This window comes from Vicia villosa, linkage group LG4 (genome assembly GCF_029867415.1).
Source record: "Vicia villosa cultivar HV-30 ecotype Madison, WI linkage group LG4, Vvil1.0, whole genome shotgun sequence".
NCBI lineage: Eukaryota > Viridiplantae > Streptophyta > Magnoliopsida > Fabales > Fabaceae > Vicia > Vicia villosa.
The window spans coordinates 164305132-164321772 of NC_081183.1; the positions used below are offsets into that span (position 1 = coordinate 164305132).

General features: G+C 41.5%; 1 protein-coding gene across 1 annotated transcript; it reads right to left on the reverse strand.

Moving 5' to 3' along the window:
* Positions 1-9571: 9571 nt before the first annotated feature.
* LOC131598234 (uncharacterized) lies at positions 9572-11161 on the reverse strand. The gene is made up of 2 exons (XM_058870853.1): positions 10654-11161; positions 9572-10524 (listed from the first exon to the last, which is right to left on the reverse strand). Exons 1-2 carry the CDS (start codon positions 11159-11161, stop codon positions 9572-9574), a joined length of 1461 nt encoding a protein of 486 aa, XP_058726836.1.
* Positions 11162-16641: the final 5480 nt, after the last annotated feature.

A 16641-nucleotide genomic window follows, 5' to 3' on the forward strand; every position in this document is an offset into this window, starting at 1 on the left:
ATTAGTGTTTTAAGTGTTTTCTTTGTATTTTTTAAAGGGATTTTTATTTTACTATTTATCAGTGTTTTAAAGTTGAAAAGAAAAAAGAATGAACAAGGGGGACTAACCTATTTTCTAGCCTAATTGTTATTCTAATTCCTATTTAAGATCTAATTAAAACATAAGGGAAAATAACTAAGGAAGAGAACCAATCATTGAAGTACTAGGGGCAATATAGGCATTTCACCAAATATTGAAAAATATTCACAAAATATAAGAAAATAAAATCTAAACCTAGAAGAAAATATTCACAAGTCTTTTTGTATTTTTATCATGTTTAGAACTATTTTTAGAAATTAAAACTAACAAAACTAAGTATTTTTATTATGTACCAACCAATCAAAAACAAGGAAATTCAATTAATATCAAAAAGAGATACAAAAATTCCTAATATGCTAATTGGTAAGAAAAATATTTTGTCATTTTTATTCTTAAGCTAAAGATAAAAAATTGTGAATTAAAAGTTGAAGGAGAAACAAAATTAAATGGAAAGAAATCTAAACTGCTAGGGGGATGCAACAGTATTTTTTAAAATGGACTAAAGTCATGCTAAGGGACAAACTGGGCCCAAAAAGGTGGCGCGAAGAGCAATGGCGCTCAGGGCTCAGTCCAAAATATGTGGGCGCGCTAGCATTAGTGGGGTGCAGTTCAAAATATAGGCAAAGCCCACAGCGAGTGGCCCAATGTTTCTTTTTGGTTATGTCAATTCTCTATTTTTATTCAGCAATGTTATTTTATTTTTATTATGTGGTTCTTTCCAATTAAAATGTAACGTGATATTACCAAATGCATGCAACATGTAATTATTGGGTCACAAGTTGATTTAAATGATAATAAGACAAAAATAACACTCCAGCAAATCAAGCCTCGCCACCTCATTAAACAATCATTCGAGTAAAGACAAAATAGCAAAAAGCTGGGAAAGAGCCAGACGCGTGCTGCCACGCGTACTCCCTGAGAAAAAAAGAAAAGGTCAGACGCCGGAGCTAGGGCTCCGGTCGTCTTCTCCGGTGACCGTCACCACCGACCACCGCCACTTGTGCCCAGAAAAAAATGAATTCACCATCATCTTGCTCGGTTTCTTCCCTAGATTCCATATCCACTCAAGTTCTTCCTAATTCCTATTCTATCGTGCAAACCGAAAGCAAATACGAAATCCTAACTCCTTGAAATTTCACCAAAGCGTATGCAGCTTACACAACAATGATCCTCGTGAAACGTAGAATTCAGATATACCATTCAAACATCCAAACATTTCATATTTCACGGAAACGAATGAGTTCAAGATTCACGCATATGATACATCGCACAGTTGCAAGCACAATGGTGTTTAATCTTAACCTCTAGCATTTCTATCAAAACGCATGCTAATGGCACTGCAACATCAATATTCACGCATATTCAAGTATAACCATAACACTCAATGAAAACATACATCCTCATGACTTAATATGAATCAGAACTTGCAAGCTTTAAGATAAACAAACCGAATGCATGAACTACCGCATGTGATCTAAGATGCTGGTTAAACGATGAAGAAGATTTTGGTTAACCGCTGTAATCCATGGGAGATTGATGACTACAGAGGCGCGGTAGTCACTGCAGTGATGGCGGAGGTTGAAGCATAAAGGAGGAGCAGTGGTGGTGATTACGGATCAGAGGGAGTTAGTTACGGTGGTGAGAGGTGGTGGATGATGAAGATGATGGTTGGTTGAAGAGTTTGTTATGGTGGTGGGGAGAGTTTGTTATGGTGGTGAAGGAGAGAGAGAGGAGAGAGTGAAGATGAGAATCTGGAAAAGGAAGGAGAAAATGAATGCGCGAGGTTGGAGAGAGTAGGACAATGCATGAGAGTGCATGTCTTTATATAGCAAGAGAGGGAGAATGCGTTTTTAGGCGTGGTCAATGTGGGGTATCTTTCTAAACTTAATGACCAAGGTTTGCAAACAAAGGAAAGTTTCCAAGGCCCTTTCTCACGTTGCAGGTTTTGCCGGGCAATTTGAAGAAACGAAATAGTGCCACCACAGGCTAATGCAGGCCTGACTGTAGACTAGCTTTTGTCCATGATACACACTTTGCATGCTTGTATCTTTAGCCTCAGATCTCCATTAATGTCAAACTCATGGCCGTTGTGAAGATCTTGTGGAGTAGAGGAGGTTTTGTGTTGGACACTCTTTAAGATAAACCTTGCATGCCTCTCAAAATTATGCTTGAACATGATAGTGCACAACTGCAAAGTAGACAAGCGCGTGACCTAAGACATAGCCTTATGTCCATGGCATACAAATGGTTTCACGAAGGCACCACTTTGATTGTTTCCGTGTTGACATACATGGGTCCAATTGCTGCAAATTTAGGCTCATTAGAAAGGTGACATAGCAGGGATGCGTTTGGCACCGAGATTGGCTCCATATAATGTTTGTACCTTTCTAAAACTAGCTTTGAATTCGGTGCGCCATGTGTTCGATGAAAAGACTGCGTCTGGCATGGACTCTAACTCTTGTCCTTAGCAGCATATGCCTTAGTGAAGGGAGGACTTTGAAGCATCATACCTTCCAAACCATACATCATGAATCAGTGCTTCTTTCCACATTACGTAGAAGGCATAGAGGATAATAGGCAGGTACCAAACTTGGGCTAAAGTGGCGCTTGTAGCCTTCTGAATATTGTCACAAAGATGGTGCGCCATGGGTTTGATAAAATGCCTGCACTAACGGGAAGTCCTACCCAGCAATGTGACTTGCACAAATCATAACTTCCAAACTTCATAACTTTGTATCTCTCCATATAGACTTCAAATTGAAAAACTCACAACTACAAAGTTGTCCTATGCCATGAGATGAATAATTTTGGTATTGAGCTTGTTTTAAAATGAAGCCTAGAAACACGTGTAAATCATCCATGAAGTCAACTGCTCAACCAATTTCCAAATCTTCAAATATTTTCTAAGTATTTTTCCTTTCTATTTTTGGTAATTTCACATTTCAACTAACTTCCATACCTGGCAACTTTGATTATTTTCCTGATTTTAATCACCCTTTGACTTTTCTTTGACCGATTATCCACCATGAGTCCATATTTGACAGTTGACTTTTGCTTTTTGACCAAAAAGTCAACTTTTTCCCGATTTTCCCGATTCCAGATGAATTTCCGATTAATCCGTTTCTGATCTAATTCTCAATCAATCTTCGACCCAGGGAGGCTTCAATGAACATTTCTTCAAAGTGACCGTATTTCACACTCAAAATCATCTCCTGATTAAATTTTGACCAGAAAATCAACAGGGTTGACTTTGGCCAAAACCCTAACTTTGCATTCCTGATGAACCTGAGATTTGTATCCTTCAACCTGAGCTTTGACTCAGAGAAAATAAAACCCTGATTTTAAGATTATGCTGATGGAATTGATCCTCTGTAATCAGACTTCCCTTCTTCTGAACCAAGAAATTTTCTTCAATAGGAGATCTTTTTGTCACTCTTCTGGAATAATAACTATGATATGGATGAATGAAATGGATGAATGTCCTAGATGAGGCATGCACATGAATGTAATGTGGGGCCAATTGGGAAATAAATAAGTGGGCAAATTTTGGGGTGCAACAGCTGCCCCTATTCAATCTTCTTAAACCCGAATGTACGAACGATACAAGTTCTGGACATGAGAGGTATAAGTGGATTGATTACCCAAAAGTACCATCAAAATTTGCATTCTGTGGTAAAGCGAAGAGTGTTGAATGTTATCAAGAGATACCAGCCAAAGGCGGACCAAACAAATTGCTAACGTTAGTTAGACTTGAAAGAAACATAACCGCAAAGTAACTCTTTAAGAAAGAAACCATCCGTAGATTACCAAATTGCTAACCTTAGTTAGACTTGAAAAAAGAGGAGACACAACCGTAGCGTGACTCCACAAGGAAGAACCATCCTTAGACGACTCCACCAAATTCCTAACCTTAGTTAGACTTGGAAAAAGAGAAGACACAACCGTAGCATGACTCCACAAGGAAGCACCATCCTTAGACGACTCCACCAAATTGCTAACCTTAGTTAGACTTTGAAACGAAAGAAGACACAACCGTAGCGTGACTCCACCAGGAAGAACCATCCTTAGACGACTCCACCAAATTGCTAACCTTAGTTAGACTTGGAAAAAGAGAAGACACAACCGTAGCGTGACTCCACAAGGAAGAACCATCCTTAGACGACTCTACCAAATTGCTAACCTTAGTTAGACTTTGAAAAAGAGACACAACCGTAGCGTGGCTCGACAAGGAAGAAACCATCCGTAGACGACTCTACCAAACAGCTAACCTTAGTTAGACTTTGAAAAAGATTGCTAACCTTAGTTAGACTTTGAAAATGAAGACACAACCTTAGCGTGACTCCACAAGGAAGAACCATCCTTAGACGACTCTACCAAATTGCTAACCTTAGTTAGACTTTGAAAAGATTGCTAACCTTAGTTAGACTTTGAAAAAGATTGCTAACCTTAGTTAGACTATGGATCTGAAAAGGTATGCCAATAATCAATAACTAAAGAAACAATAATCTTGATTAAGACTAACTTTGTATCCAATCCACATTGGAGGGAGGGAGTGAGACATCTTTTGGGAGATATATTACCTCGTGCTTTTGCTGCACCCACAAACTTGGCCTATGCATTAATGCATGTTTGAATTTTTCATGGCGTAATGCTCCATATTCATGGAAATGTTACGCTTTATAACGCGATGTAAATGCAATGATTACTATATGTAGGGATAACGGGTGAACATCGGAGAGAGCCTCCTGTTTGAAGAACTCTGTGGGGACTCTTTTTGCTTTCTTGACCTTGTGAGGTCACCAGATGGTTCCTTGGTCAACCTTAATATGTAACTTCTGCAGGGGGGTAACTTGCACCAGAAGACTTGTGAGGAAAGGAGTATGACGGAATTTTAGAGAGGCAGTACCGTCATCTTGTTTAGAGACTTGAAGATTGCATCTTTCTCAAAGAATAAGGGAATCTAATCAGCACTGCATAGCATTTAAACCTTGGATGAGAACTCCCGAGAAAAATAAACTCTGGTATATGAAGGAAAGGAGAAATTTGAGTCTCATCTTGAAGCATAGGTACTGGCATCTAAAAATGCTGGCTGATCGGAGATCCTTGCAAAACAAATCAAGCAAATATGCCCCAGGTATGATGGCTATACCTTGTTCACCATCCCAAGTACTCAAAATCTTTAAGTAATTCTATCTGTTTTTAGATCATGTTCCTTTTGTAGGACTTCAATGTTAGAAATGCAATGCTTACCAAAATAACTGGACGTTTTTGTAAACAAAACGGTAAAAATAAAATAATGTGAGAACTTTTGAGTGAAATATCTTTTCATTAATGAAAAATTGCCAAACATAGGCGAGTACACCAGGAAGTGGCCCCCCTTAAGGAGGTGGCCCCCAAAAAGGAAAACCAACAGTATTTACAAACATGGCAATGTAAGAAAAGATTCCATTGGGTTCCAATCTTGCTATGCCTTGCAGATCTTCAATATTCCTTCTTCTTTGCTTTCCGAAGTGGATGAATAAATTGATCTTTTACCTTTCTGAACCCTCCACTTGTGGTGACTAGGCTATGCTCAAGGATCTAATGCACGACGCAGTCATTCGCTTTTTGTCCCTCTTTTGCCTGGACCGCCCTTTCGGGTTTTCAATCCACCAGGACCCTTTTTTTGCCTAAGTCGCCCTTTCGGGTTTTCAACTTAGCGGGTGTACTTTATTTCTTTTTCATTCTTTCTCCTGATCTTTGCTTTTCTTTTATTTTATTTTGATCAGGTCTATGTGAAGTATTTTTTAACTGCTTCGGCATTTACGGGAAGTGGGAAGTCTTCGCCATCCATAGTTGAGAGGATCATGGCACCACCTGAGAAGACTTTCTTTACGACATAAGGCCCTTTGTAATTCGGAGTCCACTTTCCCCTAGGATCATTGTGAATAGGCAGGATCTTCTTGAGCACAAGGTCACCAACCTGAAGGTGTCGAGGGCGAATCTTCTTGTCGAAGGCTCTCTATCTTCTTTTGATAGGCTTGCCCATGGCATATGGCCGCTAGTCTCTTTTCATCAATGAGGTTCAGTTGATCAAATTTGGTCTGAACCCAATCAGCTTCACTGAGCTTCACATCTGTTAATACCCTTAGTGAAGGAATCTCAACCTCAACCTGAAGAATCACTTCCATGCCATATACTAATGAGAAGGGAGTTGCCCCTGTGGAAGTACGTACCGAGGTACGATAACCATGTAAAGCAAAGGGCAACATCTCATGCCAATCCTTATAAGTGACCACCATATTTTGCACAATCTTCTTGATATTCTTATTGGCCGCTTCAACTGCGCCATTCATCTTTGGCCTATACGGGGAGGAGTTATGATGCGTAATCTTGAAATTCTCGCATAATTCCTTCATCATCTTATTATTGAGGTTGGATCCATTATCAGTGATAATTCTCTCAGGAACCCCATAACGACAAATTATATGGTGCTTGATGAAACGAGTCACTACTTGCTTGGAGACATTTGCATAAGAAGCAGCTTCAACCCACTTGGTGAAGTAGTCAATAGCAACGAGGATGAAACGATGTCCGTTAGAGGAGGTGGGCTTAATCTCTCCAATCATATCGATGCCCCACATAGCAAACGGCCACGGAGATGTCAACACATTCAGAGGGACCGGAGGTACACGAACCCTATCTGCATACACTTGGCATTTGTAACATACCACTACATGGTTGAAACAATCATGCTCCAAGGTCGACCAATAATAACCCGCTCTCAATATTTTTCTAGCCATGGTGTGTCCACTTGCATGTGTACCAAAGGATCCTTCATGCACCTCTCGCATGATCTTTGCTGCTTCGTGTCTATCCACGCATCTGAGAAACACAGAATTGAAATTCCTCTTGTACAACACACCTCTAGCAATGAAGAACTTAGCAGCTAGTCTCTTCAGAGTTTTCCTATCCGTAAGGGAAGCACCCTCAGGATACTCTTGGGTCTCCAGAAATTTCTTGAGGTCATAAAACCATGGTTTCTCATGAGGCACCTTATCAATAACGCCATAGAATGGCAGCTCATCCAACCTTTTGATCACAATTGAAGGCGCTTCATTGTCCCATTTTACTTTGAACATGGATGCTAGGGTGGCCAAAGCGTTAGCCAAATGATATTCCTCTCGAGGGATATGATCAAAAGTGGTCTCATCAAAATATTGGGCCAGTTTCACAACATGTTCTCTATAAGGAATTAAGTTGGGATGGCGCGTTTCTCAATCTCCATTGATCTGACTAATCACCAAAGCAGAATCTCCATACACTGCGAGATTTTTAATCCTCAAATCAATGGCAGCCTCAATACCATATATGCACGCCTCATATTCAGCCACATTGTTAGTACAATCAAAACAAATCCTGGCCGTGAATGGAATATGAAAACCTGTCGGAGAAGTAAGCACAGCCCCAATACCATTACCCAATGCATTAGAAGCACCATCGAACACGAGCGTCCATCACGCCCCTGGTTCAGGTCCCTCCTCTTGATCTTGACTTTTGGAAGTCTCCGCCACACACATTATATCCTCATCAGGAAACTCAAAGTACATAGACTGGTAATCGTCCACAGGTTGATGCGCGAGATAATCAGCAATCACACTACTCTTAATGGCCTTTTGAGTAGTGTATTGTATGTCATACTCTGTCAAGATCATTTGCCAACGGGCAATCCTTCCCGTCAATGCTGGTTTCTCAAATATATATTTGATCGGATCCATCTTTGAAATCAACAAAGTGGTGTGAGTCAACATATACTGTCTCAGTCGGCGAGCAGCCCATGCCAAAGCACAGCAAGTTTTCTCGAGTAGTGAGTATCTTGATTCATAATCGGTAAACTTTTTTCTATGGTAGTAAATTGCGTGCTCTTTTCGACCGGACTCGTCATGCTGACCCAGCACACACCCCATTGAATTCTCGAGGACCGTCAAGTACATAATCAATGGTCTACCTTCCACTGGAGGCATGAGGATCGGAGGCTCTTGCAAATACTCTTTAACCTTATCAAATGCCTTTTGACAATTGTCATCCCACTTTATTGCCTGATTCTTTCACAATAACTTGAAGATAGGTTCACACGTGGCGGTAAGGTGTGAGATGAACCTTGCAATATAATTCAACCTCCCCAGGAACCCACGAACCTGCTTCTCAGTCCTTGGCTCAGGCATCTCTTGTATAGCTTTTACCTTGGCGGGATCGACCTTAATACCCTTTTCACTCACGATGAAACCAAGCAACTTTCCTGATCTCACTCCGAAGGTGCATTTATTGGGATTCAACCTTAACTTGAACTTTCTTAACCTTTCAAACAATTTCTTCAGGTGGACAAGGTGCTCCTCCTCAGTATGGGACTTTGCAATCATGTCGTCCACATAGACCTCAACCTCCTTGTGAATCATGTCGTGGAATAAAGTCACTATAGCCCTTTGATAGGTTGCCCCAGCATTCTTCAACCCAAATGGCATGACCTTGTAACAAAAGGTGCCCCAAGGCGTAATGAATGTTGTCTTTTCCATGTCCTCGGGCGCCATCTTTATTTGGTTGTAACCAGAAAAACCGTATATGAAGGAGAAAACCGAGAACTGAGCAGTATTATCTACCAATACATCAATGTGAGGAAGCGGGAAATCGTCCTTCGGGCTTGCCTTATTCAGATCTCGATAGTCGACACACATTCGTACCTTCCCATCTTTCTTAGGTACGGGTACAATATTGGCGACCCATGGCGGATAAACTGTTACAGCAAGAAAACTGGCATCAAACTGTTTCTGAACCTCTTCCTGGATTTTCTTGGACATGTCAGGACGTGTTCTCCTGAGTTTCTGTTTGACAGGCGGATAGTTTTCTTTAAGAGGTAACCTGTGCACAACAATATCAGTATCTAATCCAGGCATATCTTTGTAAGACCAAGCGAAGATATCAGAATACTCTTTCAACATTCCAATCAACTTTTCTTTCATATCCTCATTCAAAGAAGCCCCTATTTTAACCTCCCTTCTTATCTCTTCGGTGCCAAGATTCACCGTCTCAATAGGCTCTTGATGCGGCTCGATCACTTTCTCTTCTTGTTTCAATAATCTGGCCAACTCATCAGGGAGTTCACAATCTTCTTCATCCCCTTCTTCGGGGGTGTAGATAGGATTGTCGAAGTCATAACGAGGCATAGCAAGATCGTTATCGACAGAATCTAGAGGAGAGGTGGATCTGCATGGATTATGATTTATGCTTTAAATTTTAGAATGGATGGATGATTATGAATAAGAAACGTTGCCATTTTTTTTGTTTAAAACAAATGTAAAAGTAAAAATGAAAGACAGGGAACGAAATATTTGAATGCAAAAACGTCCTTTTATTAATTATTTTAACATTGAAAAACAACAAATGATGCCCTACATGTGTTCACTGTGTCTTGGGCAGAACACATGAATTATTGTATGATAAACAAAAACAGACAGTATTACTCTTGATCAAAAGCAATTGAGATGATGTCCTCGGACGACCAGTTGAGAAGCTTCTGTCCTGGGACACATGGATTGATCCATTCTTCAATGTCATAATCGCTATCCATATCATCATCACCAGCACAAACGTGATCTTTGACGATGCCAGCACTAGAGAACTTGATTGGAACGAAGGTTCCGGGCTTCTTGGGGACCTCATTAGATGAACTCTGACCCAACTGATATCCAATCCCACATTTATCCTGCTTGATCGGTAAATCCAAGACTCGGCCCCATCCTTCAGGATGACCAGATTCAACCACAGCTTTAGCTTCCTTTAGTGAAGACATGGGAGCCTCCAACTTCTTATTTTCAACATAAGGGATCTTGATAGTCTGGACAGCCTTAAAGGCTTGGCACGGCGTCTCGTGGACCTCTCCTTCCTCGTCAATATACCTGAAGGACGCAAGATGGCTTACCACGTGTTCTTCCTCCCCACATATTGTGACTATCTTTCCTTGGGTGGCAAATTTGAGTTTCTGATGCAATGTAGAAGTCACGGCCCCAATAGCATGAATCCATGGACGTCCTAGGAGACAACTATAAGACGGGTGGATATCCATCACAAAGAAAGTAATAGTCAAAAGCTGAGGTCCTATCATTATCAGCAAGTCAACCTCCCCAAACACTGATCTCTTTGATCCATCAAAGGCTCTCATCGTCAATTCACTCGGCCTTATCTCAACACCAGAATAATCTAGCCTCATCAAAGACGACTTTGGTAATACATTCAAGGAAGATCCATTATCCACGAGAACACGTGATAACATAGTCCCTTTACACTCCACTGATATATGCAAAGCTCTATTGTGGTTTCTACCTTCGGAAGGCAAGTCTGTATCAGTGAATCCTAGTCCATTACCAGCGTTGATGTTTGACACCACCCCTTCAAGTTGATTCACTGAGATCTCTGGAGGGACGAAGGCAGTACTTAAGAGTATCGACAAAGCATTTCAATGTGTCTCCGAACACAAGAGCAACTGTAAGATCAAAATCTTTGACTGAGTTTGACTCAACTGGTCAACCACTTTGTACTCACTTTTCTTGATGATCTTTAGGAACTCTTCCATCTCTTTGGCCACAGTATCTTCAGAATTAGAACTTTGCCCCTGATCCACCGTATCTTCTACCACCTTTTTCCCTTTGGCTTGAGCTAGAGCTTCTGTATTATCGTCTCGTGTATTATGGGGAGGATTGAAAATACGACCACTTCTTGTCATTCTTCCAATTCCCACAACATTATCAACATCATCTTTCTCAACAGGCGCCTTAACCTCATACTTGGCCCCTTGGTAGAAAACTTCTCCACCATAATTCCACGGGACTGCTTTTTCACTACGATACGGGACGGGACCAAGCGATGTAATAACCAAAGGAGGTGCTATGGCAGGAATTGGAATCTTGGCAGGAGTATACGGGATGGATGCCACATCAATTTCGTTTTCGACCATTTCAGGCCGTCGTACGCGCTCAAACTGCAGGTACCCACTATCCATCAACTGTTGAATACCACTTTTTACCTTATCACAAACCGAGGAAATGGCCATGCAGTCAATACAACATTCTCCACAACCAGAATACAGACCCATCCTCATTAATTCCTTCTTCAATGGCGGCAACAAAGAGCCCAATTCGACGACATCCTTAACTAGGCGAGTATCTTCAACACACTCGAGGGCATTTGCAGCATGAGATCAATGAGGAGGCATAGGATTCTGAACAACATTAGGTCCTGGAGTAGGAGTAAACTCAATGGCCTTAGTGTCGAGGAGATTTTGAACCTGATGCTTCAACGCTTTACAGTTTTAAATGCTATGTCCAGGTGCCCCAGAGTGGAATTCACATCTTGCGTTGGCATCCCAATTAGCAGGCAACTTAGCAGGAGTGGCTAGAGTCCTCAATTGTACTAACTTAAAATCGAGGAGATATGGCAATACTTGCGCATATGCCATTGGGATCGGATCAAAAGCTCATTCAGGTGCTTTCGGTTGATATTGGCGCGGAGCATACCCTCGTTGCTGATGTTGCTGAAAAGGATATTTGGTATAGTCACAGTGACTACTTGTTAATGAGCATGGCTTTGCCTTTACCATACTAAGCAACACTCGTTTCACCTTCTCTTTTCTTAGGAAACCCATTATATGGCTTCTTTCCACCAGCCCCAGAGGAGGAACTAGCAGCACTTGGATTCTGTATTCTACCAGTCTTAATTTCACTTTCAATTCGCTCACCAATCATAAACAACTCGGCAAAACTTGAGGATGCAGAGCAGGCGGAGTAGTATTGACCCTCCAGAGTGTTGGTGAACAGGTCCATCATTTCTCTTTCCAACATAGGTGGCTGGACTCTAGCCGCCAACTTGTGCCATTTATGTGCATATTCTTTGAAGGACTCATTAGCTTTCTGGGATAGATTCTGTAACTGAGTGCGCTTTGGTGCCATGTCAACATTATACTGATACTGCTTTATGAAGGCATCAACCAGGTCTCTCCAACTTCGAATGTGAGTTCTCTCCAACCTCATATACCATTCCAAGGATGCCCCAGTCAGGCTATCTTGGAAAAAGTGCATCAACAGTCCTTCGTCCTCAGAGTATACATGCATTTTGCGATAGTAAGCTCGGACATGTGTCTTGGGGCAAGTATTCCCCTTGTATTTCTCAAAATCAGGTACTTTGAATTTCGGTGGCACACGGACGCCAGGAACCAAACCCAAATCATTGATATCCATACCAAGTCCTTGGCCTTCCATTGCCCTCATCGTCTCTTCCAGACCTCTAAACATCCTTCCAGCATCATGTGGAAATCCCCATTCACTTTCAGGAAACAAGTCCTCATGTCGGTCCTCTTCCAACACGGGGATAGCAGCAGCCCTTCTGATTTGTTGTGTGGTTTGTCCTTCAGGAGTAGGCTGGGGAGGCCCATGGGAATTACCTTGATTAGCAGCAGGAGGAATTACACCAGGTCCTCCGATCACAGGCTTACCATTGACACGAATATCAGTAGGATTTCTTTGCGGGGGGTCCGCAACAACCTGAGCAACTGTGTCCATCCTAATTCTGAGCTCTTCTTGGCGATCAACCATGTTTTGCATGACTTCCATGAACTGAGCCATCTGAGCAGTAACCTGAGTTCTCATCTGGATAAGATCGTCCCTTAACTAATCCATTTGCAGTGAATGATTAGCCCTTGTGTGGTAGCGATGTGTAGGTGGAGGTGCAATTGCTGAAAGAGAAAACTCGGTCAGTCAAGCAAGAAAACCATCTGGTGTACCTGTCATGTGTATGAATGCATGAAATGCATGTGTGCATGGATATGTCATGTTCTATTATTTTTAGGAAACTTTAGCTTTGTCTCAAACCAACAACACAAAATAATAAGGAACTAAAAAACCGCCAAGATGAATAAGAAAACTCCATTAGATTTATAACCAAGTTCTTGACATAATCAGAATCACAAATCAATCCGCTCTCATGAGCCAACAAAACAAATAAATGGAACTAAGAACCCCATCCAACAAGTCTGGTGGTGGTTCAAAAAACAAAGTCATCACTAAGCGGGATCCCCCATGTCCATATGACGAAGGGGGCTCTCTCCAATGTTCTTATCACTCCAGGTCTTCATTTCTTCAAAGAGCTTCTTGGTCTCAACACGGGTTGGCCTCTTAATGATTTCTTGAATCAGCAGGTCTTTTCTGAAATGCATTGTTTCCATGTGGCGATTCTCCAGCTCCCAATACCTGGCTTCCTCTTGAGCTTGAGCATTACTCTGATCCTTTTCTCTCACCTGACTTGTCAACTTTCGGATCTCTTCATAGCATTTCTCTATCATTCCTTGGCGTTCCAGCAGGAGTTTGTCCGCTTTCTTACGACGAGCCTTCTTTGAATTGGCTTCTTTAGTCTGAATTTGGAGCCTTTCAGTCAACTCTGCCAACTGAGCCTCGTAATGCTCTTTCATCTTCTTCTCTTGGGTTTCGGTAGATTTAGCACCTACAGTCATCCTTGGCCTCTTTTGAGAAGTACTCCCTCTAGCATACAATTCTTCGAGCTCTATTTCTCTTAATTTCAACTTATGGAGTGCGGAAAGCTTCTCTTGCCGAGAAGTATTCATCTTAACATGCATTGTTTCCACCTGTTAAGTCAATCTTCGATTCTCATCCACAGTTTGGTTATAACGAGGCATGAAGACGATGTTGGGTCTTTCACCAGCAGGTGGATACAAAGGATCCTTAGGAGGGAAAGGCATCCCTTGAGCATCAGCCACAGATTTGACCCACTTAGTATAATCCTCATAAGTTGCACAATCTCTCTGGCCAAAATGTTTTTTATCTCGCCAACAAATACTCTTCCAAGCTTGTACCGCTTCTGCCATTTTCCCATTGTCGGTGGCTGCATGATAGAAAATAGTCTCATCAATCTCTTCTTGCTCAGGAGGACTCACAAAAGTGTATCCATATGTTCTCCTAGCCAAGATGGGATTATAGTTGATTCCACCTCTAAGACCCATGAGAGGTACATTGTTGAACTTTCCGCAGCTCATAATAACTTCCATGTCATCTAGAGCTCTATTGTACCAGACAATATCCTTAGCCCTCGGCCCCATAATTCTCTCAGCCTATTTAGATGTATGTCTATTATCAACGAAAGCGTCACGCTCAGGAAAATGCGATCTGAACCATCGATATAACAACGGAGCACAACATCTAACGAGACCTCCCTTTCTACTATTCTTGTGATGAACAGAGTGATAGACATCCCCCAAAAGTGTAGGAACTGGGTTTTGAAGAATGAATATATGGATTGCATTCATGTCGACGAAGTTAGGCACATTTGAGAACATCATGATACCATAGATACTTAGAGCATGGATAGCCCTAAATGTGTCCCACTCTTTTCCCTCAACAGCATCACAAGATTTTTGAACCAGAAACTCCATGCGAAACCCAAGACATCCCCCTTTCTTGGAGAGATTTGCTTCCACAACTGACTTGCTCAAATAAAGAGCCTTAGAAATTTTTTGACTGGGACACCAAGGAAAAGAGAATACTCCTCCAATGTAGGGACCAGAAGGTAGTCGGGGAACGTGAAACAACGAAGAGAATGGTTGTAGAACTGAAGCAGGGTATGAACTCCTTCTTGCTCATATTTGGTGAATGGCATCTTGAGAAGGCTCATAATATACCCATATTTTTCTCGGAACTTGGTCGACTCATCTGGCGTAATCTTCTTTGCTAAACACTCAAGAGAATCCAGATTCGGATTCGGGAACGTATAGGAGAGGTTGCGTCTACCAGTCTTCATTGGTGGAGCCATGTGTTGGTCGGAGACAAAGCCAAAAGTTCCTGAAAATAAATGAACATGCATGTTAAATGATATGGCAGAATGCATTTCATTGGGAGAATCCTAAAGTCTTTTCATCATCTTTCTTTTCTTTTCTTTTTTCTTTTCTCTATCTTTTTTTTTGGTAAAAGATCGTATACATTTTTTTTATCGGAAATAGACTTTAGGATTCTCCATGAATAAAGTGAGGTGGATGCAATAGCGTGATGTGTCATGTGTGTGATGTGGTGAGAGACTGAGTGTCCCTCGCAACTGTGGATATCTAGGCAGCACTGAATACAATAGGTTCAAAATTCTGGCTTCAGATTGCAATATGGAAATCCGGGTATGATGAAGGCTAGTATCGTGTCCCTCCCCAAACTCACAGGTGTGAATTCTAGACACGGACAGGTGGTCCCTAATGGTCACTAGGGTCTACAGTTCCCATGGGGTACAAAGTGTTTGAGGCAATAAGCGTGCTAGACACAGTGTTCCATGAAAGAACCTCGCCCAGTTGTGGTACCCCATGTCAAGCTCGATCATAGCAAGCGCTACGGGAGTCAACATGGGCATCCACGCTAGTCCTATGTGTCACTGGACTGGGTAGTGGGCCTTTTACCTCAAAACCCCCACCTGTAAAACAAAGCAGAAAAATATGTGGCCCCCACGGGGACCCATAATATAGTCCAGATGCATGATGTGCAAGCGGTAATAAACATGATATGCAAGCAGAAAATAAACATGATATGCAAACATATATACAAGATGTAAACATAAAAACAAACAAAGAAACACCCCATAAAAGAAACAAACAAAGGCTAGGATCGACTCGCTAGGAACGGACCAACACATGTCTGTCAACGTCCCCAGCAGAGTCGCCAGCTGTTGCTACCGCGAAAAATGGAATCAGAGTCGCCACTAATATATTTATCCCATAAGGGAAAGGAATATCAGGAAACCTAACTCGGAACAAGAACAAGGTCTTTCGACCAGAGAACAGGGCACGGGAGTCGGTTACGCAAGGGGAAGGTGCTAGCACCCCTCACGCCCATCGTACTCGATGGTATCCACCAATGTTTGTTTCTATCTAAAGGGTGTCTAATCTCTAAAACCTAAATGCGAATGCATGCAAAAGAAATACGGGGAAAAGAAGGAATTATTTACAAGTGTGCTCGTTCAAGCCCCGCGACTTGATGCCTACGTATCACTTTCAGGAATCAGAGCGACCGTAGTTCGGCTCCATATTTTTTATGTTTTTTGTGTTTTTTAGTTGAACAGAGGTTAAAGTCGCACTCCATGATGCTCGACCTTTGGAGACTTATACGCCTAATTATGGAATGGATTCAACATGTTCTTAAGAATGCCACGAAGGCGAGAGACAGAAGAGAGTTTGGGTGTTTCGAATGGATCCCTAAAGCAAGGGAGATTCGAGTTACCCTTTGGTTTGTGTTTTTTAGAACTTGAGAACTAACCTATTTTCTAGCCTAATTGTTATTCTAATTCCTATTTAAGATCTAATTAAAACATAAGGGAAAATAACTAAGGAAGAGAACCAATCATTGAAGTACTAGGGGCAATATAGGCATTTCACCAAATATTGAAAAATATTCACAAAATATAAGAAAATAAAATCTAAACCAAGAAGAAAATATTCACAAGTCTTTTTGTATTTTTATCATGTTTAGAACTATTTTAAGAAATTAAAACTAA